The following is a 25,805-nucleotide window of genomic DNA, read 5'->3' on the forward strand; positions in this document are numbered from 1 at the left end:
TTTGCTATTATTTTCTCCCATTCTGAAGGCTGTCTTTTCACCTTGCTTATAGTTTCCTTTGTTGTGCAAAAGCTTTTAAGAAATAGAAAGCCCAGAGATAAATCCACGTACCTATTGACACCTTATGTTCAACAAAGGAGGCAAGGATATACAATAGAAAAAAGACAACCTCTTTAAGAAGTGGTGCCAGGAAAACTGGTCAACCACTTGTAAAAGAATGAAACTAGAACACTTTCTAACACCATACACAAAAATAAACTCAAAATGGATTAAAGATCTAAATGTAAGACCAGAACCTATAAAACTCCTAGTGGAGAACATAGGCAAAACTCTGTCTGACATAAATCACAGCAGGATCCTCTATGACCCACCTCCCAGAATATTGGAAATAAAAGCAAAAATAAACAAATGGGACCTAATTAAACTTAAAAGAAATAAATGTTTTTTTCTGGAACTCTCTTGCTTTTTTGATGATCCAGTGGAGGTTGGCAGTTTGATTTCTGGTTCCTCTGCCTTTTCTAAAACCAGCTTGAGCTGGAAGTTCATGCTTCATATATTGCTGAAGCCTGGCTTGGAGAATTTTGAGCATTACTTTACTAGCATCTGAGATGAGTGCAATTGTGCAGTAGTTTGAGCATTCTTTGGCATTGCCTTTCTTTGGGATTGGAATGAAAACTGACCTTTTCCAGTCCTGTGGCCCCTGGCGAGTTTTCCACATTTGCTGACATATTGAGTGCAGCACTTTCACAGCATCATCTTTTAGGATTTGAAATAGCTCATCTGGAATTCCATCACCTCCACTAGCTTTGGTTGTAGTGATGCTTCCTAAGGCCCTCTTGACTTCACATTCCAGGATGTCTGGCCCCAGGTAAGTGATCACACCATCGTGATTATCTGGGTCATGAAGATCTTTTTTGTACAGTTCTTCTGTGTATTCCTGCCACCTCTTCTTAATATCTTCTGTTTCTGTTAGGTCCATACCATTTCTGTCCCTTATGAATCAGCTATTGGTATACATATACATATATCCCCTCCCTTTTGAACCTCTGGAGAAGGAAATGGCAACCCGTTCCAGTATTTTTGCCTGGAAAATCCCATGGACTGAGGAGCCTGGTAGGCTACAGTCCATGGGGTCACAAAGAGTTGGACATGACTGAGCAACCTCACTTTCACTTTCTTTTGAACCTCCCTCCCATCTCCCACCCCATTTGAACCCTCTAGGTTGATAAATAGCACTTGTTCAAGTTTCCTGAGCTATACAGGAAATTCCCATTGGCGATCTACTTTACATATGGTAATGTAAGTTTCCATGTTACTCTTTCCATACACCTCACCCTCTCCTCCCCTCTCTCCATGTCCATAAGTCTATTATTCATGTCTGTTTCTCCATTCCTACCCTGCTCTTCTTCTTCTGGGACCACTATAGTTCGAATGTTGGTGCCTTTGATATTGTCCCAGAGGTCTCTGAGACTACCCTCAGTTCTTTTCATCCTTTTTACTCTATTCTGCTCTTCAGAAGTTATTTCCACCAATTTATCTTCCAGCTCACGGATTTGTTCTTCTGCTTCGGCTGTTCTGCTATTGATTCCTTCTAGAGTATTTTTAATTTCAGTCATTTTGTTGTTTCTCTCTGTTTGTTTATTCTTTAATTCTTCTAGGTTTTTGTTAATTGATTCTTGCATTTTTCCCATTCTGTTTTCAAAGTTTTTGGTTATCTTCACTATCATTATTGTGAATTCTTTTTCAGGTAGTTTGCCTATTTCCTCTTCATTTTTTTGGACTTCTGTGTTTCTAATTTGTTCCTTCATTTGTGTGGTATTTCTCTGCCATTTTGTTATTTTATTTTTAACTAATTGTCTTTGAGGTCCTCTTTTCCCAGGCTTCAAAGTTGAATTTTTTCTTCCTTTTGGTTTCCTTCCTCCTAAGGGCAGTCCAGTGGTTTGTGTAAGCTTCGTACAGGGTGAGATTTGCGCTGAGTTTTGTTGTTGCTGCTGCTGCTGCCGTTGTTTCTTCGTGTTTCCTCTGATGGGCGAGGCTGAGTGAGGTGGTAATCCTGTCTGCTGGTGACTGGGTTTATGTTTTTGTTTTGTTTGTTGTTTAGATGAGGCATCCTGCACAGGGTGCTCCTGGTGGCTCAGTGATGCAGGTCTTCTTTCAAGAGGTTTCCTTTGCGTGAGTTCTCACTATCTGATACTCCCTAGGGTTTGTCCTCTGTAGTCTAGGGTCTTGGAGTCACTGCTCCCACCCCAGTGGCTTAGGGCTTGATCTCGAGTTTTGCGTGTTTCTATATATTCTTTTCCGCTGGTCAGGTACTCCTGCCCACTCTCAGCTGGGGTTTTGCATGCACGTCTGTGTCTGAAGGTGTGTTCCTGATGTATCTGTGGAGAGATGTACTCCACGCCCACCTACTCCTCCACCATCTTGTTCACTATAGCAGATTTTAAATACAGTTCTCTCTCTCTTGAGGTGTTCTCTCTATTCTCTCTTTGCCTTCAATAAACTCAATAAACTCTCCTGCAGGATGGGCAAGTCAGAATGGCATCAGGTTTCTGGGCCTTAGAAGCCAGTGGACTCAAATTGGGCTCCACAGTAGCACCTCACAGGTAGGTGTTGCCTCCCTGGGAGCTTCTGAGCATCGGTTTGATAAGAGTGAGAATTGAAGCCTTCACCACCATTCATTCTTAATAGCCCACAATCATCAACTGATGGATGGATAAACACATTGTGGTACATTGAGGTAATGGAATCCTATTCAGCAATCAACAAGAACTAGCTACTAACTCAGTAACATGGATAGATTAGATCCAAAAATCATTATACTAAGTGAAAGCGGCCAGGCTTATAGACTACATATTGCACGATTTCTTTTAAAAGAATTTTTGGAGAAGACAACATTTAAGGACAAAAAGCAGATTATTGGATGCCAACGATGGGAGTTGTGGGAGACGAATGATTGAGAAGAGGCACTACAGAGCTTTCTTTGTGTGTGTATTAGTTGCCTAGTCATGTCCAACTCTTTGACACCCCATGGACTGTGGCCTGCTAGGCTCCTCTGGCCATGGAATTCTCCAGGTAAGAATACTGGAGTGGGTTGCCATTTCCTTCTCTAGGTGATCTTCCCAACCCAGGGATCGAACCCGGGTCTCCTGAATTGAAGGTAGATTTGTTACAGTCTGAGCCACCAGGGAAGCCCCTGGTGGGGACCTTTCTCGGAGAACTTTCTGCGGTTAATGGAAATGTCTTATGTCATGATTATGATTTTGTGAGCCCATGACTCTTTAACAAAAAAATCATGGAATTATACACTTAAAAATGCTAATGTTAAAAAGATGCTCATGTTCTTTATATGTTAATTATAACTCAATAACTTAATTTAAAATAATTCATGTATATAAGTGACATAAAATAAAGAGAAACATACTAATGACTAAAACATTAGTTTTTCAATTTAGAGCATTATTTAAATCCCTAAATGAAGATAACATTTTCTACTTATTTTTATTCCTCTACAGTAAGATTTATATTGTGTGATTAAACAACTATATCACTACATTTAGTTTCTTGAAAATAAAATAACAAAACATTATCATTTGTCTTTTGAAAAATGCAGAAGTGAGCTATTTAAGATAGGTTTGTTGGACCAGCCTTATAAGTTGTTTTAATAAGATTAATTAGCAGTATCCGTTGAGTAGCTGACATTCAGGACTGTGTTAGCAGATATATATAAGGTACAAAGATGCAAGGACCATCTACATTAAGTTGCAAAGTTAAAATATCAGAAATGACTCTTATGCAGTGGAATATGTGATAAGAGTTAGACAAGAGAAGGAAACTTGTTTATAGGGACTTAGGAAACCTGACAAGGGAGTGGGAACAGAGAAGAAGGAATCCTTTCTTACTTAGTTGGCCAGAAGAAGATAAAGTGAGGGATGTATATGATCAACAAAGGTAAAAACATTTACTTGTAGTTTTTCAGTCAGTAAGTCATGTCTGACTCTGTGACCCCATGGACTGCAGCATGCCAGGCTTCCCTGTTCGTCAAAAATATTTACTATGTGGCCACTAATTGAAAAAGTCTGCTGACCTTTGATCGAGAAGAATTAAGTTTGATGATATAATGCTTAGTTAAGTAAGCTAAATGCAATGCAAGTAGGAAAATTTCTCAGAGTAGGAAGTAAAGAACTGGACTATGGCATTGTTAAGTCTATTATTTTCTGTGATAATCAATTTTCATTTTAAAGTGACCTGATATTCACTTTCCTTGGCTTTGCTTTCTTGAATTAATGTGGTTGCTATCTGTTTCTCTCAAAGATCTATCGTACCATTTAATTACTTAAGACGAAGTTTGGGAAAACTAATATCAATATCTTTCTTTAAAATTTTATATTAGATCAGAGCTCTTTTTATTCCCATTTTTCAAGGGTTGAAACTGAGGCTAGGATAAGTTTTATTTTTTATTTTTTGTAAATTAATCTATTTATTTTAATTGGAGGGTAAATACTTTACAATACTGTAGTGGTTTTTGCTCTACATTGACATGAATCAGCCATGAGTGTACATGTGTCCCCCATCCTGAACCCCCCTCCCACCTCCCTCCCCATCCCGTCCCTAAGGTTGTCCCAGTGCACCAGCCCTGAGCGCCCTGTCTCATGCATCGAACCTGGATACATTTTATTCCTCTAAAACAACATTTTAGTAATGGTATAGTCAATATCTGCATTCAACTACATGACTCCAGGTTGTGTGTGTTTCTTTTTATCATTTTCATTACTGAATGAGAGTCAATGGGGAAATATTGTTTCTTTGGCTTATCAAAGCATATGAGAGGAAAGAACTATTAAGAATTTTGGAAAATGTGATGGCTTTTAATTTAGAAGCTCAGCAATTCAATCTAACTTGACTGCATTTTACCACACTAATTTGACCTATTCAACTGCCTTGCCCAAATCAGATGAAAGTGGTGATTTATATCAGTGCAACATGAAAACACTAGTTATTTCAAGTAACATAATAATCAAAGAAATGAGCATCTGACTCACTGTTTCCTGCCCTCTTCTGTGTGGAGTATCTCATAAAGGGGGGGGGGGGGGAATGGACAATTTTAAAGGAGCTGGAAGTATTTGGTGAAATATAATTAAACAATAAAAAATAATGAATTAAACAAATCGTTATATGTAAAAATTTCAAATAAATATGAGAAAAAGCAGGTCACTGCAATGTCCTAAATTTTTCCTACCCTGTCTAAATATTTTGAAACAAGCTTCATGTTGAGGTGCTTGCTTTGTGATATTTAGCTTTCTATGTATATATTTTGTCAGCTAGAGTTAAAAAATACTCCACAACATATTGAATTTTCCTTTCCAGTGACATCTAGAGAACACACTACAACAGAGTGAACGATAAAAACATGTATTTTTTAAAACTGAGTTGTAAAGATTTTAAAGCAATGTCAAAATGTATTTTTTGATAAGTGCCAAGTTCAGAAACTATCAAGCAACCAGTTAAATTACAAATGTTTCTCTGCTAAGTGGCAGTCTGGATGGAACGGAGTTTGGGGGAAAATGGATACATGCATATGTATGGCTGAATCTCTTCATTGTTCACCCGAAACGAACACAACATTGTTCATCAACTATACTCCAATATAAAATAAAAGGTTTAATTAAAAAATGTTTCTCTGACTAGCAGAGTTTGGGTCAAAATAGTCTTTTTCTGTATAATTTAAGGGTATATAAATTATATATTATTATTTATTTTACATAGCAAAGCACACATAATAAAAAATACACGAGTCCTTTATTTCTCTATTTCATTCAATATGCTTCCATTATCACTTATCTTGTCTGGATTCTAAATAATTGTTGAGATACAAACTTGACCATTCTATTATTCTGTTTGGTAAAAATATGAAATTTTCTACATTTGTGCTATTTGCTTTCATATATTGTTTCTAAGTGAAGTAGCTCAGTCGTGTCTGACTCTTTGCAACCCCATGGACTGTAGCCTACCAGGCTTCTCTGCCCATGGGATTTTCCAGGCAAGAATACTGATTTTAACAGTGCTGAGTATTCACCACAGTTAACAATTTGGTCAAGTTGGGAAAAAATAATTGAGAAAACTACTGGCTCATTTACATTGGTGTAACAAACAGGTTGACCAGTGGCTAATGTATGCACAGAATAGAATTTTTCAATAAAATTCAGAATGAAGTTGTCGAAAGCACATATGATGTAATCAGAAGGAAACTGGGCTTGGGATGACACAGGGCTGAATCTCTGTCAAGTTGTTTATTAGATATGAACTTTAGGGAAGTTTCTGTGTGAGTTTCAACATTTCCATTTATAAAATGAAGGTTTCAATAATAGACATATAAATATAAAGAATAAATAAGATATTGTATGGAAAATGTAAAATATAGGTTTCTTTCCTTCTCTTTATCCTAATGACATGACTGACTTTCATCAGAACTTGACAATGGAATTCTCTGTGTTCAAATAATGTAAGTCAGTTTCCCTTGATTATAAAAATTTTTAGGGAAGAAAAATCACATGACAATAATGACAAATTGTCACTTTAAAAGTTAGTCATAATTCAATGCTCTTCCATTTGTAGCACTAAAAATCTACCTTTCTCCATCTTGACAATCTCTTTTTTGCCAGTTATTTACAACAAATAAAGATACAGCATTTATATATTGCAAAGTGAAACTTCAAATTTTGCAAAAGTTATAGATTTCATGAAGTTAACAAAGGCAAATTTGGAAAATGGCTTCAATCATTACAGCATAGTTACTAACAAAAGAAGAAATGATGAGGTGCCCAGAAAATCTACAAGAATGTGGACATTACATGATTGAACATACAGTGATTTGAAACTGAATATTAATATAGGCCTTGGGAAGATTGCCTAATTCCTCAAATATTTTGCAATTACATTTTGTGATCTTGGTAGGTACAAATGCAATGGAGCATGGGGTATCATGCTATCCTACTATTTTGTAGGGGGAAAAAAGATGCAAAACATCTTTTTGAGTAATTTTTTTCCCTCAGAGTTGCACGTGTTACATGAATTTTAATTTATGAGATTCAGATTTTATAATCATTTTTAAGAATAAATATAAACCAAAATATTATGTTTTCAGCTCTGCAAAATTTTGTTCCTATTTTATATAGAGTTGCTTTAAAGGAGTGATTTCTAATTCTAACTATTCTAAGATGAAGAGCTCCCCAGAATGGGATTAAAAATCAATATATAAAATTCTGTTACTTTTCTGTACACTAGTAATTAACTAGAAGAAAAATAAATTATTAAAACTATCCACTTACAATTTCATTAAAATGAGTAAAATACCTAGCAATAAGGTGGCTCAGATGGTAAAGAACCTGCCTGCAATACAGGAGACCTGACTTTGATACCAGGATCAGAAAGATATCCTGGAAAAGGGAATGGCTACTCACTCCATTATTCTTGCCTGGAGAATTTCATGGACAGAGGAGCCTGGTGGGCTATAGTCCATGAGGTCACAAAGAGTTAGACATGATTCAGTGACTAACACATAAATAATTAATTAAAACAAGATGAAAGGCCTACACAATGAAAACTATAAGGCACTGATGAAAATAATTGGAGAAGACACAAAGAAATGGAAAGATATTCTGTATTCATAAATTGGAAAATTAATATTGTTTAAAAAAAACCCACAATATCCAAGGAAACCTATATATTCAAAGAAATCCCTCTCAAAACTCGAATGACATTTTTCACAGAAATAGAACAAACAAACCTAAAATTTGTATGAAATCACAAAAGACCCTGAATAGCCAAGGTAATCTTAAGAAGAAAGAACAGAGTTGGAGGTATCACACTCTCTGATTTCAAAGTATAATATAAAACTACCATAGTCAACAGTATGATAAAAGCAGAAAAAGTAGAAACATGGGCTCATTTAACAATGGAATAGAATAGAGAGCCCAGAAATGAACCTACATTTATATAGTCAATTCATTTAGGAGAAATGAGCCAAAAATATACAATGTGGAAAGTGCAATCTCTTCAATAAATGGTATTAGGGAAATTGAACAACTACGTACAAAAGAATGAAACCAAACCATTGTCTTATACCACACACAAAAGTAACCAAGAGTGAATTAAAGTCTTGTGTGAAAGACCTGAAACTGTAGAACTCCTAGTAGAAAACATAAGTGTGTTAAGCCCCCGACATAAGTCTTGTGGGTGATTTTTTTTTATTTTATCTGAATCCAAAAGCAAAGGCAACAAAAGCAAAAATGAACACATGTGACTACATCAAACTTAATAAAGATAAAAATAAAAAAGCTGCACAATAGAAGAAATCATCAACAAAATTAAAAGGAAACCTACTGAATGGGGGCAAATATTTGCAAAACATATACCAGATAAAAGGCTAATATCTAAACTATACAAAGAACTCATAAAACTCAATAGAAAAAATTTTTTTTAAATGGGCAGAGAATCTGAATAGATTTTTTTTTTCCAAAGAGGACATACAAATAGACAAAAGGTACATGAAAATCTGTTCAAAATCACTAATCATCATGGAAATATAAATCAAAATGGCAGTGAGATATTTCTTCACACTTACTAGAAGGGCTGTTGTCAAAAACAAGAAATAAGGTCAGCAAGGATGTAGAGAAAAGCATACCTTTGTGCATTGTTGGTAGGAATGTATTGGTGCAGCCACTATAAAAAACAGGATGGAGATGCTTAAAAAATTTTTAAAGTAGATCTACCATATGATCTACTAATTCTACTTCTGGGTATTTATCTGAAGAACATGAAAACACTAATTCAAAAAGATATATACACCTCCACGTTCACTGAAGTATTATTTAAAATGGGTAAGACACAGAAACAACCTACATGTCCACTGATGGATGAATGGATGAAGGAAATATGGTATATATTCACAATAAAATATTACTCAGTCATAAAAAAGACTGAATCTTGTCATTTGCAATAGCATGGTAGGACCTTGAGGGCATTATGCTAGGTGAAATAAGTCAGACAGAAAATAAATACCATATGATCTCACTTATAAGTGAAATCTAAAAACAAACAAACAACCCATTGAAACAGAGGAGAGATTAGTGGTGGACTGATGTGGAGGGGGGCAATAAAGTGGGTGATGGTGGTCAAAAGGTACAGATCTCTAGTAATGAAGTAGTGGGGAGGTAATGTACAGCATGAAAACTATAGATAAAAGCACCATATTGTATGCTTGAAAGTAGCTAGGAGAGTGAATTTTAAAAGTTCTCATCACAAGAAAAAATATGTAATTATATATGGTGACAGATGTTAAATAGACTATCGTGATGATCATTTTTCAGTTTTTACAAATATCAAATCATTATATTGTACACTCGAAGCTAATATAATGTTGTATGTCAATTATGCCTCAATATATAGAGACAGAGATCCCTTAGCAAAGCTCTCTAGTGACCTTTTGCTTCACTAACACGATGACTTGCTTCACTTTTTCTTTCAAGGATTACTTTTCCATGTCTAACCCTCAGATTCACATTTCCAAGTGTTACTCATCTAGTTGCCTTGTTGTCAGCTTGATATCAGCAAATACCTGCAAACTGGTAATTAATGTTAGCAGATAATGGTTTAAAATGTCACTGCTCTCACAAGTATTTTCATTCTAAGAGGATTCTTGAAGACAGATTCACAAGACAATATTGAATTTAATGCTTACTATTCTCCAAACATTGGGCTAATTGCTTTACATAAACTATCTCTTAATTTTCACAATGATCTTGTGAGCTGGTTTGTATCATCCTTCTTTACAGGTAAGATAATTGAACTCATTTCACATGTTTGCAAAGTAATGCTCAATATTCTCCAAGCCAGGCTTCAACAGTACATGAATGGGGAACTTCCAGATATTCAAGCTGGATTTTAAAGGTGCAGAGGAATGAGACATCAAATTGCCAACAACTGTTGGATCACAGAAAAAGCAAGAGAATTCCAGAAAAACATCTACTTCTGTTTCATTGACTATGCTAAATCTTTTGACTGTGTGATTCACAACAAACAGTGGAAAATTCTTAAAGAGATGTAGATACCAGGTCACCTTACCTGCCTCCTGAGAAATCTGTATGCAGGTCAAGAAGCAAAAGTTAGGACCAAACATGGAACAATGGACTGGTTCCAAATAGGAAAAGGAGTATGTCAAGGCTGTATATTGTCACCCTGCTTATTTAACTTATATGCAGAGTACATCATGAGAAACACTGGGCTGGATGAAACACAAGCTGGAATCAAGAGTGCTGGGAGAAATATAAATAACCTCAGATATGCAGATGACATCATCCTTATGGCAGAAAGTGAAGAAGAACTAAAGAGCTTCTTGATGAAAGCTCTTGGCTTTCATCAAAAAAGTTGGCTTAAAAGCTCAACATTCAGAAAACTAAGATCATGGCATCTGGTCCCGTCACTTCATGGCAAATAGATGGGGAAACAATGGAAACAGTGGCTTAAAGCTCAACATTCAGAAAACTAAGATCATGGCATCTGGTCCCGTCACTTCATGGCAAATAGATGGGGAAACAATGGAAACAGTGACAGACTTTGCTTTCTTGGGCCCAAAATCACTGCAGATGGTGACTGCAGCCATGAAATTAAAAGACACTTGCTCCTTTGAAGAAAAGCTATGACAAACCTAAATAGCATATTAAAAAGCCCACACATTACTTTGCTGACAGAGGTCTGTATAGTCAAAGCTATGGTTTTCCAGTTATCATGTATGGATGTGCCAGTTGGACCATAAAGAAAGCTGAGTGCCAAAGAATTGATATTTTTTTTTTTAATTTTTTATTAGTTGGAGGCTAATTACTTCACAACATTTCAGTGGGTTTTGTCATACATTGATATGAATCAGCCATAGATTTACACGTATTCCCCATCCCGATCCCCCCTCCCACCTCCCTCTCCACTCGAGGAATCTGGTGCACTGGGAAGAATTGATATTTTTGAACTGTGGTGTTGGAGAAGACTCTTGAGAGTCCCTTGGACTGCAAGGAGATCAAACCAGTCAATCCCAAAGAAAATAAATCCAGAATATTCATTGGAAGGACTGATGATGAACCTCCAATAATTTGACCACCTGATGCGAAGAGCTGGCTCATTAGAAAAGACCCTGATGCTGGGAAAGATTGAAGGTAGGAAGAGAAGGGGACGAATAGGATGAGATGGTTGGATGGCATCACTGACTCAGTGGACTGGGTTTGTTCAAGCTCTGGGAGATGGTGAAAGGCAGGGAAGCCTGTTGTGCTGCAGTCCATGGGGTAGCAAAGAGTAAGACATGACTGAGAGCCTGAACACCAAGGTTTAGTTTAACAAAACAGTAGCGAGTGTCAGAGTCAGGCGGGCAGTCCCAGGTGTCTGAGTCCAAATCGTAGGTGAATGACTCTGATACAGTATAGCTCTTGGAAAGAGGAAACTACCTAGTATTCCTTTATCACCCTGTTTAGATGGTCACCTACTTGTATTCTCTTGATTTGTTTACCCATACAGCATCTGGTTCCATAGTGACTTTGAGGCTGGTATATATTCATCTTCAATTAGTTCAGATCAAATTACCTTTGTTGTTTTTGTTCAGTCACCAAGTTGTGTATGACTCTTTGTGACCCCATGGACAGCAGCAGCACACCAGGCCTCCCTGTCCACCACAGTCTTCTGGAGTTTGCCCAAATTCACGTCCATTGAATTGGTAATGCCATCCAACCATCTCATCTTACCATACGTCTCTTATTCCCTGACTACTGAATGTCTCTGCTGGAGTTTTATAGCTCAGACATAAGTTCTAAAGGCCTCCTTTGCTCTGTCCTAATTAAAACTTCACAGAAGAGAAATCGCAGGGCTAGAGGAAATGCAGGGAAGAGCATCTGGAATAAAACCGTGTCCTTTAGTCATGCAGCATCCTTTGCTGTTTGAGTACTTTTCGGAAATGGATAAACTATGCATCAGAGAGTTTGCAATGAGCGTGTTAAAGGGACAATGAACTGCGTTTTGGTCCTGTCTCACTTGTACGCCAGGCCTTAAGCACTACTATCACTTACTGACTTATAAATTCAGCTATATTCTACGATGGTGCAAAACATATATGCAGACATGAAATGTTAGTCTGTAAATCATTATGTAATACCATTAATGCAGTTTTCTTGGCTATAAAATAGCCAAGTATTATATTTTATTCTCCTTCACTTTAAGACTCAGGATGCACTCAGCACTGTTACCCATGAGTGCCATGGAGTCCCCACAATTCTGTGATTGGGGGAGGGACAGTAGGGGGATGGATTGGTTTGGAGAACATGTTTGGGGGAACTGGACCTGTTTCTATGGTTTTGAATTTTTAGGGATACAGATATATCAGACTGGGCATTTATTTTGCCTGGGACTCAGTCATACATAATTTTACAAGATCACCAAGGCAAACAATACCAGGTTAGTACAAGTAAGGATAAGCAAAGGGTCCAGGCAGTAGAATAAGGACAATGATAACATTTGTTGGAAATAAATCTTAATTATTATGCTTTTTATCTGGATGCAGGTGGCTTCATGTACTCTGATGTTTCTTCTACTTTAAATCAGCTTTGTTGGGACTCGGCTTGCATCTTTTAAGGTCTTTCCCATCTGTCTCAGTATCTACCGGGTTTCCCAGGAGGGAAAGTGGTGATGAACCCGCCTGCCAATGCAGGAGACATAAGAGATGTGGGTTCAGTCTGTGGGTTGGGAAGATCCCTGGAGGCGGGCACAGCAACCCAACCCAGTATTCTTGCCTGGAGAATCCCAGGGATAGAGGAGACTGGTAGGCTGCAGTTCATAGGTTCACAAAGAGTCCGACATGACTGAAGCGACTTAGTACCCAGGTACTATATCTCTTGAGGATATAAGCTCCTCTCTTTTACAGGCATTGAGCCTCTGGTGTTCCAGGGCATATAGAAGGTGCATTAAACTTTGATTATTCTAGCTTTTGCATGTTTAAAACTATAACAATGCAATCTTTAAATAGTCAATAAATCTTTTGCCTCCAAGCAGTTAATTCTTACAAACATTTGGAGTTAAAAAATGTGAACTGTAGGTTTTTTTTTTAATTTCAGTGTGATTTGTTGCAATTTGTGCCACATAAATGAATAAATTCTGTCAGTAATTCAAAGTTATTTAAACCGGTTGGTATCATAGAAACAGAATAGCTATTTTTTGCATGTTATATTGGTTTTTTTTCCCCCCATGATGTTTACTATACAAAGAGAAATCATGCTGTTCACACTGTAAACACTCTTGCTGAGAGCTCCCAATCAATCTCATAATCAATCCTGACACAACTATGCTGATTATGCCTAAAATTATAGTCTCCTGCCCAGATCCTTTTCCTAGACTTCAAACTTACATATGCAGTTTTCTGTACTATCTACAGGTACATAACTCTTCACATATCCATGACTCAACTAAACCTATTCTGTTCTAAACCAATTTTTTATCTTAGCCATAAAACTAAGTTTCTTTTCTTCCTCAAATTCTGTTTGATTAGTGAGTGAATGATTGAATCAATTAATCCCCAGAAGCAATCATATAAGCAATCCTATAAAATCAAAATGACTTTAAATAGGCATATTAAGATTTCACATACTATTTCTAAAATAATAGAAATAAAATGCATAATTTTAAATTGAGTAGAAGGAAACATTCATTTAAAAACCTTCCGTTAAATAAAAAAGTCTGAAAGAGTGAAATGAGGGCAAATAAATCATAGAAAAAGGATAGCAATTAGTAAAAAATGAGGTGGTATAAATAAATAGGCTAAGTTCATTAATTAAAAGATAATATATACTCAATAAGCATTTGTTGAATAAAACAGTAAGTACAATATTTGATATTATAAAATAAGAATTTTGAGAAGTTAATAAGTCCATTGATTTTTTTTTTAAGTCTTATTTGTGTTCATGGTATAAGTTATATATATATTGTGTGTGTGTGTATATATATATATATATATAATAGAGTGATGTACTATAGCTTTATCCAAAATACATATTATATGGCATAAAATATACCAAAGACTGAAATCCTGGTTCCATCATTTACTAAAGATGAGAGCTTAACTGTTTCACTTAATCCTTCTAAAGTTTCTATAGGTTCCTCATCTCTGCAACAGGGATGACAAATAATGGCCAACTCAGATATTATGCAAGGATTATGTTGGCTGTGCTGTGCTTAGTCACTCAGTTGAGTCCAGCTCTTTGCAACCCTATGGACTGTCGTCTACCAGGCTTCTCCGTTCATGGGATTCTCCAGGCAAGAACAGTAGAGTGGGTAGCCTACCCCTTCTGCAGGGGATCTTCCCAATCCAAGAATCAAACCAGGCTCTCCTGCATTGCAGGCGGATTCTTTACCAGCTGAGCTACCAGAGAAGCCCTTGCAAGGATTTTATGGTTCAACAAATGTGAAAATATGATTGTATATTATAAAATGTTGCATTCATGATATATTTTTTAACTGCAGTCTATTAGATGTACAAAAATTTTAATTTCCACTTTGATATAAGTGTGCAAGCTTCTGAGATAATACTTCGGCACAAAATAGGACCAAAACATATTTAAAGTTAAATAGTAATTACTGATTTGCTATTTAAAAGTCTGTGGTGATAACCTCTAAACCTTTAAGTAATTCTATGCTTGGTTATAGATTTTATGAGGCTTATTTTTACATTTTCAGAGAACTTCTTTAATATAGTAAAACCCTGAATTTCAAAATTTCTAAATGACAAAACTGTTTTTTTGGCAACCAAAATCACTTTCTTCACATGTGTTTCAGAATCTAAGAAGATATATCTATTTACAGGTAGTTGAATAGCTAGCTACTTCAGTATCCAGTCAAGATGTTTTTATTCACAGATATTACTGACAGGAATTAATATTGCTCTCTTGCAAAGTTAATGGGGAAATTCAGCAAATAAATCAACCCTAGCTTTTGCTTTTAATCACAGGAAAAAAATGTGCATTGTACATCCATTTGAGGTAATAAGAAAATGGATTTGATGGCTATTTCTGAATATTATTTAATCTTCTTTGATGCAAAAAATGTTTATAATTTCATATAGTTATCTACACTAAAGTGCAGCACTTGCTAAACTTTGAAATAATCATCATCATATTTGAATAATATTTGAAATAATAATATTTGAATGTGACATTAGGTGACCCAAATATCTATCATAAATAAGAGCTGGTTATGATAAACTGATAGCAGGAGCCTGATGAAAACTTTTTAAAGCCCTCTGAAACTCTCATGAGAATCAGCACATTTATTCAGTTATTAAACATGCACTTAATGAATACTTACTCTTCTACTTTTTCATATACTTACAAGTGTCATGTACTGCACAAAGTATTAGAGATAAAATATGAGGTAAAAGGTTTTGTACCATTAAGGAACATATAATCTACTAGGGGAAATTAAAATATTAGGAAACGTTTACTTCCAACACTTTACTTCATTTAAATTTTTGATAAAATAAAATAATAAGTCAATTGTGATTGAAAAGGTGGTAGTAAAATAAGAGTGGAGAACAAAAGAGAATCAAGCATCAGTTAACTAGGTATGCTGTGATGATCTGTTGGACTGATCACCCATTCCATAACACTTTATGGAGAAACTTGAATGAATATTTGGCCAACACAATACATAACTATTTCGACTTGACAGAAATTTGGGGCTGAGATTCTAATACGGATCAAGTTATTTACTCATTTCACAGTGCACAATCTCAGCCCACCAAAACAAAGGCAATTGTTGAGGCCTTTGCTAACAGGTGCCAGACCAGGAAAGCAATCACAAGGTCTTTTCATTGAGTAGCCCTGGCTTATTCTTTCTACACTCACCGTTCCTCTACAGCAAGAATTTTCTGACTTGACTTCCCCAAGACAATTTCAAACTTGTCTTTCTCTTAGGATTAATCCACTATTTCACAGTATGATTGTGACTTAAATTTAAAAATCCAATCAGGTTACAGTTTTTATTTTTATTTTATGTTTATTTTATTCTTCCATATTGATGATAGGAATAATGTTCATTTATCTCTTCTTCAATTCACAACATCATTATAAGAGAAAGGTAAATGGTAAGAAAATTTTCTTACTACACAGCTGATCTATTTTTCTTTGTTCTTAGGATTTCTTTCTCAGTTTCTGATAGTTATATATGGGCTAAAAACCTTGGCCAATTTTATTTATTTATGAATATTATGCATGTACTCACTCAACAAATGTTTTTGAGCCCCTACTCTATGCCAATCATTGTTCTAGATATGAGGGTCAGCACTGAACAAAAACTACAAAAATTCTGCCCTCATGGGATTTTTATTCTATTTCAAGAGGACAGGGAATAAGCAAGTAAGTAAATTTCTATAACGTATGGAAAGTGATTATCATTGTGGAGAAAAGAAAGCAGAGAAAGAGGAAAGGGATTGTTGGGGTTCATATCAAAATAGGAAAATTAGAAAAATTTTCACCAAGCAGGTGAGTTTTGAAGGAAGATTTGAATGTGAAATAGTGAGCCATTCAAATGGCAAGCATAAGAGGAATCAGGCATTGAAAATAGCAACTGGAAAGACTTTGAGGCAAGACTATACCTAGTTCCTGTGGAATATCAGAGAAACTAATATAACTATATATGAAAAAGCAAGAAAGAGAATAGTAGGCAAGGTCAGAGAGATTATATGGAGTCAAATGGTAAGGATTCTCCAAGTTATTGTCAGTCAGTCAGTTCAGTCACTCAGTCGTGTCTGACTGTTTGTGACCCCATGGATTGCAGCACGCCAGGCCTCCCTGTCTATCACAACTTCCTGAGTTTACTCAAACTCATGTCCATTGAGTTGATGATGCCATCCAACCATCTCATCCTCTGTCACCGCCTTCTCCTCGCATCTTCAATCTTTCCCAGCATCAGGGTCTTTTCAAATGAGTAAGTTCTTCATATCAAGTGGCCAAAATATTGGAGTTTCAACTTCAGCATCAGTCCTTCCAATGAATATTCAGGACCAATTTCTTTAGGATGGACTGGTTGGATCTCCTTGAATTCTAAGGGGCTCTCAAGAGTCTTCTCCAACACTACTGTTCAAAAGCATCAATTCTTTGGCACTCAGCTTTCTTTATAGTCCAACTCTCACATCCACACATAAGTACTGGAAAAATCATAGTTTTGACTAGGTGGACCTTTGTGGAAAAGAATATCTCTGCTTTTTAATATTCTGTCTAGGTTGGTCACAGCTTTTCTTCCAAGGAGCAAGCATCTTAATTTCAGGGCTGCAGTCACCATCTGCAGTGATTTTGGAGCCCAAAACAATGAGCTGGAGCAGTGGCTGTGTGGTGCTGGAGTGACTGTGAGGAAATACCCCACATCCAAAGGGAAGCCCCATCACACAGTAGGCACTGGAATAGCAGCTGTGAAGTGATGGAGCAACTTTGCAGAGATATCCCATGCCCAAGGGCAAAGGAGAAACCCCAGAAAGATGGTAGGAGGGATGAAATTGCATTTAGAATCAAATCCCCATACCAGCCAGAGATACTCAGAGGGCTCAAACAAACCTTGTGTGTACCAGGACCCAGAGATCCCACAGAGACTGAGACAGAACTGTGTTTGAGTGTCTCTTATGGAGGTACAGGTCAGCAGTGGACTGCTGCAGAGGCAGCGGCTCTGGGTGCAGCAGACTTGGGTATGGCATAAGCCATACTCCTCTTGGAGGAGGTCATCATTAACTCCACCACAGAGCCACCAGAACTTACACAGGACTGGGAAACAGACTCTTGGAAAGCACAAACAAATTTGTGCACACCAGGACCCAGGAGAAATGAGCAGTGACCCCACAAGAGACCGACCCAGACTTGCCCATGAGTGTCCAGGAGTCTCTAGCAGAGGCGTGGGTCGGTGGAGGCCTGCTGCAGGGCTGGAGGCACTGAGTGTAGCAGTGAGTGCATGGGACCTCCTGAAGGAGGGCGCCATTATCTTCATTACCTCCACCATGGTTTGGTCCCAGGTCAAATAACAGGGAGGGAACATAGCCCTGCCCAGTAACAGAAAACTTGATTAAAGATTTACTGAGCATGGCCCTGCCCATCAGAACAAGACCAAGTTTCCCCCTCAGTCAGTCTCTCCCATCAGGAAGCTTCCATAAGCCTCTTATCCTTCTCCATCAGAGGGCAGACAGAATGAAAACCACAATCACAGAAAACTAACCTATCTGATCACATGGACCATGGCCTTGCCTAATTCAAGCTATTGTCAGTAAGGACTTGAGCACTGACTGAATGAGATGGTCTATTAGTCTGCTTAGGGTGCCATTGCAAAATGTCATAGACTGACTGGCTTAAACAATAGTAAATGATACTGAGGCTGGAAGTTTGAGATCAGGGTTTCAGCTTAGTTGGTTTCTGCTGAAAGGTCTCTGACTGGCAGATAGCCACATTCTCACTAAATTGGAAAGAAAGAGCAAGCTGTCTGATATCTCTTCTTCTAGGAGCACTAATTCCATCATGAGGGCCCTACCCTCAAGGTCCCTCTATACACCTAGTTACTTTCCAAAAGACCCATCTCCAAATATTGGGGCTTCATATGAACTTAAGGTTAACTCAATTCAATCTTTAGCAGACAGGAAGTTTTTGGAGTATTTTGGACAGAGAGGTGACATGATAAAAACTATAAGGCTATGGATTTTCCAGTGGTCATGTATGGATGTAAGAGTTGGACTTTAAAGAAAGCTGAGTGCTGAAGAATTGAAGCTTTTGAACTGTGGTGTTGGAGAAGACTCTTGAGAGTCCCTTGGACTGCAAGGACATCTAACCAGTCCATCCTAAAGGAGATCAGTCCTGGGTGTTCATTGGAAGGACTGATGATGAAGCTGAAACTCCAATATTTTGGCCACCTCATGCGAAGAGCTGACTCATTGGAAAAGACCCTGATGCTGGGAAAGGTTGAGGGCAGGAGGAGAAAGGGATGACAGAGGATGAGATGGTTGAACAGCATCACCGACTCAATGGGTGTGAACTCTGGGAGTTGGTGATGGATAGGGAAGCTTGGCATGCTGCGGTTCATGGAGTCGCAGAGTCAGACATGACTGAGAGATTGAACTAAGGTCACGCTTAGCTACCATGTTGAGAACAGATTTTTAAAAGATAAAGGCAAAAATAATAGAGAACCGTTAAAAGGCTATTGCAATATCTCAGGTAGGTGATAATTATACCTTATACTAGAGAACTGGCATGGAAGGTATGAGAAATCATCAGATTTCAGATAAAATTTATAGTAGGACCAATAAAATTGCTGACAATTTTTATGTGAGGTGTGAAAGAAAGTAACAAAAAATGTCTCAAACACTGATGAATTGCAAGGAATGGAATTGTCATTAATTTAGGGGGAAAAGATCTCCTGTTTGGGGAGGATTTAACCAGGCATTCAGTGTTTCTCAGGGTGAGTGTGCAGTGTCTATTAGCCATGCAAATGGAAATGCTGAATAGGCAGTTAGATGTACAACCAGATTCCTGATTGGAGACATACATTTGGGAGATGTCAGTATTTAAAGAGTATTGTGGGGTGAAATATCAGGGAATGAGGCTATATTAAAGAAAGAAGTTCAAAACCTGACATGTGAGTGGCTGTCAGATCATGAGTTTCAGGAGATGGGGCAAAATCAACACAGGGGATTACGAAGTAAGGTAAGAGGAAGACTAGTGTGTGTGGAATTCTGCAAGAAGGTGTTCTATGAAAGAAGGAGTTTCCAACATGAGGACTGAAAATAATGTTAAAATGTTAAAAAGTGTCATAAACTGAGGTATATCCATACAATGGAATACTATTCAGCGATATGGAATAACATACTGACAAATATGGGTGCACCTTAGAAACATTAAGTGCACACACACAAAAACTGCACATTGTATAATTTCACTAAAACAAAATTTTTAGGAAAGGTAAAAATGTAGAGACAGAAAGTGGATCAGTGATTGCATGAGGACATGGGTGGAAATGCCTTTGTGAAATAATGGAAGTTCTAAACTTGGACTGTGGTGAACATCGTGTTAAACATACAGAAGCTCATTGAACTGTACACTTAAAACAGGTGAGTGTTCTGGGATAGAAACTGGCTCTCAATAAATCTATTAAAAGGTTAGAGAAAGAGACAGAGAAAGAGGGCAGAAAGCAAGAAACAGACAAAAAGACAGCATCAGAGTTGAACTGGATAATGCACATACAAAGCCTCTGAAGAGTTTGCTATGGAGAGGAGCAGAAAAAAAATGAGGTGGTAGCTGAAAGAGGAGAGGTTTGCTTTGTATTGTTTTGTTTTCAGATGGAGGAGGGGACAGTATGGTTGTACCCTGTTAGGAATGACCCAGAAGAAAGTAAACAATCTGTGGTGAAAATTTAGAAGAGCGGAACAGAAAATTACCAAAGTGATTTATTTAAGTAGATAAATAAGGATGAATTACAGTACACAGGTTGACGGATGGGCCTCAGAAGCACAGCAGTACATCTGTACTAAAGAAGAGAGGTTAGAATATGAAACAAATGTTAATGAGTGTGTAATCTGGTGATGAAGGCTTGTGTAAGTTATCTTCTAATTGCTTTTCTTTTCACAATGAAATGGTTATCAGCTGAAAGTGAGGATGGGAGAAAAACTGAATGATGGGAGACACATTGAAGGTTTGACAAAATTACAGTGAGAGGGCTAGATTTGTTTTTTTTTTTTTTTTCCCCTTAATTTCTGGTCAGCATAAGTGCACTTGAGATTAATAGTTTGGATTTTTAATTTAGATTGCATGCACGAGTGCAGAGTCACTTCAATCGTGTCTGACTCTGCAACCCTATGGACTGTAGCCCACCAGGGAATCTGTCCATGGGATTTTCCAGGCAAGAATATTGGAGTGGGTTGCCATGCCCTCTTCCAGGGGATCTTCCCAAGCCAGAGATCCAAACCACATCTCTATGTCTCCTGCATTGGCAGGCAGGTTCTTTACCACTACCACCGCCTGGGAAGCCCCAAAATTGAGACTAATGTGCCTAACTATTTTCATAGTGTCATCTATACATACATATGTATATACATATGTATTGGCTGTACTGTGAGGCTTGTGGGATCTTAGTTCCCAGACTGACCAGGGATCGAACCTGTGCCCTTGACAATGAAAGGGTGGACTCCTAGCCACAGGACCGCGAGAGAATTCCCTTTACAGTCATATAAGGTTGAGGAGTTTCAGGCTGAAGAATGGGTTTACATTGGGATTAGGATTTTGCTGAGTGTTGTGAGGCAAAAGGAGGTTGAAGTAATTAAGGTTGTAACTAAGAAAAGTGATAATGATTGAAGGAGAAAAATGAGACTCAAAGAAGGGGGAACAAAGGTGAAAAGGAGGTAGAATCAAAGATTTGTAGATTTCAATGAGGTTGAAGGGTTCCTGGAATCAAGGAAGCAGTGAGCAGAAAACGTACGTATTCTCAGTCGCTCAACCAAGTCCAACTCTTTGTGGCTCCATGGCCTGTAGCCTGCCAGGCTCCTCTTGCACATGGAATTTTCCAGGAAAGAATACTGGAGTGGGGTGCCATTTCCTATACTAGAGTAGGGTACTGTTTTCTATTCCAGGAGATCTTCCTGATCCAGGGAACAAACTTGAGTCCCCTGTGTCTTCTGCATTGGCAGGCAGATTCTTTACCAATAGTGCTAGCTTAACTGGAAGCCCAGTTAAGAAACCATAGCGGCTGGTAATAGCAGATGAAGTGCCTGAGAATGATTGTAAAACAAGACCATTGGAATGGCAAAAGGAAGACAAAACGAAAAGGAGTAAGCTGGGAGTGTGTAAATGACAGCAACGAAGATTTGCAGAGTCTAAATTGAAATTTTAAAAACGGAGGGGTCTTTTTTTTTGTAAGGAGAATAGAGAATGTGCAATGAGGAGAAAGGAGAATATGTGTTCCAGTCTCACTTTGAATGGCACATAAACAATCTGACAGAATAAACAGCCATAACTTTAAAGGGCTGCAGTGGAAGCCATGTCTTTGTGGGATGTGCAAGTTTCAATTGGAACCAGAATATAATTGACATGCTCAACAAAAAGCTAGAGATATATTATAAGATTTGGCTAATCAATGGATAAATGGCCAACTTGTAAGTGTTAGACGTTGGCCTGGAAGCTGAGCAACTCTAGTTATTTCAGGTCATGCATGTGTTCCCCAAAATTCCGTTATGTTAACACTGATGTTTGAATAAGTCATTTCATATAACACTTCAACATGTGTACCTAGTAGAATATAACCTCATCTACAATTTTAAATTATCTAATAAGTCTAATATTTCTTATGACACATTGATTGTCATACAATGCAATAACAAATAAGCCAGCTTTATTCTTGTTGATCTCAAAGAACACATTTTTATTTATTCAATTATTCATACATATTCTTATCTTATGCTTGTCATGTATACAATTCATTATACTATTGTTTTCCCATTATAAATCTTCTGTATATAGTGTTCTCTGCCAATTGGATAATTTGTTTATGTGTAATCTTACAGTTTTGCTTCTTGACGCATTCTCTTTCATTTTTTAACATATGTTCCAACAGCCCTACAACATAGATTGTATCTCAGAGAAAATCTTGCTTTTTTCCCACGGGAGTCGCTGCATATTGCTAATCCCTGTAAAATTGCTGATGAACACTTTCATCCTCTGCAGAGTCTGTTGTTGCCTCCTCCTTTCCCTAGCCCCTCTCCATCTTCCCCTCCTTTTTTATCTCTAACACTTATTTATCTAATACTTCTCTTCAAACTAAATATAATAACCCAACATTAAACATAACATATTAATTTCATAGGATTCTCTTAAGCCTACTAAAATCCATTTTGAAAAAGGTAAAACACATATAGGTAAGACTGGATATGTTTTCTCTAAAGTTCACAAACTACTCACAAAAGGATTGGAACAACTGAATTGACATATTGGAATTAAGTTGATATAACTCAGAAATTATTCCTCACAGCGATTATTATCTCAGTTTCAAAGTAAAATATTTTCAAAAATATTTTCCTGTTGAAACTTACTTACTTTTCTTTCAATTAAAAAGAAAGTTAGGGTCTGATAGGATGAGAAACTTTCAGAAAACTGATTTGAGGTCTTATTGCAAAGTATGATAAGGATTATCTATGATAGAACAAAACTGGGCCCCAATATTACACTAGCAATGCAACCTAGAGACAAGTTTGGTTTTCACTCTAAACAAAAAAGAAAAACTGATTCAGGTTACCAGGATCCTGAAATCTGTTTCCACTTGTTAACTAAAATCTTCATTATTTCTCATGTAGAAATAGACATTTGATTTTCTCTCCTTCTCTTTAATTGATGCTGGCCTTTTTTAAAATGCATTATAGGAAAACTTCACTGAGTTGCAAAGAGGTACTCACTTCAAATTATAGAACTTAAACAAAATGGATATAATTATCTGTGAGTTGGGCGAGGGGAAATAATTAATCTGAGCACAGCTGACTATTTTGTTACTTCAAACCCTGAGAAATACTTACCTACCATGATAACTTTTACAAACAAGAACTCAAGTAGTCAGAAAATAACAAGGAAATCATAGCTGTATGAAACTCAAGAAATATTTCTTCACATCTTTTGTTCCAGTGTGAAAAATTACGCCATAAACAACCCGGTCTCCAGCTTATCTTCTAACACAAGAGGCGCATTGGTGTTCATTTAACTCAACTCTGACATTCCCAACAATTTTGAAAAGTCCCTAACTCTCTCAGCTTATCACTTTCCCTGTGTTCCAGGTGGCAGGCAGAGACATCCGTGAGCAGGACGGTCCGCACTCAGGCCATAAAACGGTCTTATCAGAGGAGCTCAGTCTCCTGTCCTGCGGCATTTAGAGAATATGGTCTTTACTTACTCATCTGGCACCCTGATACACATCGAGAAAACCACGCACATGTCACCTGAATGTTCCCTGGTCAGCACCCTGTCTAAAGGAACGCGCACACGGGAGGAGAGGAGCAGCGATAGGAAACGGGAGGCGACCTACCTGGCGAGTGAGGCGGCGGCGAGCACAGGAGGACGACGCCTTGGCCTTCCCGCACGGACACCGCGCTTCTCGTCCGGCCGCTGAAGTTGCCCAGATCTGCGGACGTAACACAGTGTTCAGATGCGAGGCAAGAAGGAGCTTAAAGAGGCACTGCTCTTGTAACGTGTCCTTACTTGTCTATCATTATCTAAACAAGGTTTCTTTCTCTTTGTCGAGCAGTGAGAGGAAAGTTTTAACAATAAATCTCTACCATCCAATTTTAAATATTATGTTTTCAGACTATGTTTGCATTCCTAATTTCTATGTATAGTGCATACAAATTGCCAGTGTAGGGAGAAGTTAAACAATAGCTATATAACACATTGAATAGTTACTGTATTTCTTTATAATAGCTTTTACATATTAATTTTTCTACTACCAATCAAAGCCACTCATGCATATTAAGAACAGAAGTGGTTGGGGTGTCTGGTGCCCAAACCGCTTCCTAATAATCTGTCTAAAAATGGTATGTAATCATGCTAAAAATGGTATGTGAAACCAAGCATGAATTTGCCAAATTAGAGAGACTTGTGCACTCAAGCAAAATATAATGAAGATATAAGGAGTCCTTTTCTATAAATGTGAGTGAAAATGTCATGTTACTTTCATTTTATGTAAGCCTGGGATGGTGTGTACAAATTAATTATACTCATCCATTTTGATTATTCTAGAAATATTATAGTTATTGAAACACTCACTTGAATGTATGAAGGACTAACACATTGAGTTTCAATTGTCTTCCCTTAAATTTTCTTGCATTTGCACAATTTAAAAACATTGCCCTAAAAATAAAGTGGCCTTAAAAAAGAATGGTATGCATTATTTATACTTCTTTTATTTTTTATTAATCTATTCATAGTTCAGTACATTTGTACCTTCCCCCTTTTTTCTTAGGCTTGGTTGATTAAATAAATGAGTTTTAGAATAGTTTCTTGGAAATGATAGGAGTTCAATATTTTTATAAATAAACATTGTCTTAGAATTCCCATTTTGTAAAATCTTGTTACCCTGGTGAGAAATGCTTCTTGAAAATGTTCTGCCTTTCCTATCACTATCAATTATAAAGGAGATTTAAAAAAAAAACAAAAAACTTCTCATCATTTCATGCTAAAGTTGCATTGTTTCATAATAATACAATGTAAACCCTCAAATTTAATGTTTGTTAATCTGATGAATGATGAAGGTAAGCAGTCAAGAAAATATACTGAATGGATATGAAAGAGATAAATCATCAACTTTAATATTCTAAGAGAAACTCTATAAATTACATCTTTGAGAGAGGGCTTACAATTTAAAATTTGCTGAATTTATAATCCAACCTTTTAAAATAAATTCAAAACCATGAAGGACTAGTAAACAGTCAAGGCATAATGAATAAATAGGAAGGAATTCATTATTGAGGAAAGTGTTTAGGATTTTACATACATTCTGCATTTCATTGTAAATAGTTAAGTATATAATAGTTACTATAAATAAGTAAAGTGGTAAAACAAAAAGGAAAATTTATTCTACTACTTTTTTTGGTGGTTTGAAAACCTACACACCAACTTCTAATAAAAATCAGTTTCATTAACTTTCAAATGTACATAATGCGTGGCTTTAAACTCATTTTCATTGACACTTAAAGATAGAAGCTGTCTTTCTTGTTTTCCCTAACAAAT

At 37.0% G+C, this 25,805-nt stretch overlaps 1 protein-coding gene across 1 annotated transcript in view; it reads right to left on the reverse strand.

Moving 5' to 3' along the window:
• The window catches only part of CNTN5 (contactin 5), a 1,534,958-nt gene that overhangs the window by 434,254 nt on the left and 1,074,899 nt on the right, over positions 1 to 25,805 (reverse strand). The window contains exon 7 of the mRNA XM_043897056.1: positions 24,106 to 24,201. Coding sequence (XP_043752991.1) covers positions 24,106 to 24,201 — 96 coding nt within the window. The remainder of the gene's footprint in view (positions 1 to 24,105; positions 24,202 to 25,805) is intronic.

Source organism: Cervus elaphus, chromosome 1, assembly GCF_910594005.1.
Source record: "Cervus elaphus chromosome 1, mCerEla1.1, whole genome shotgun sequence".
NCBI classification, from domain to species: Eukaryota; Metazoa; Chordata; class Mammalia; order Artiodactyla; family Cervidae; genus Cervus; species Cervus elaphus.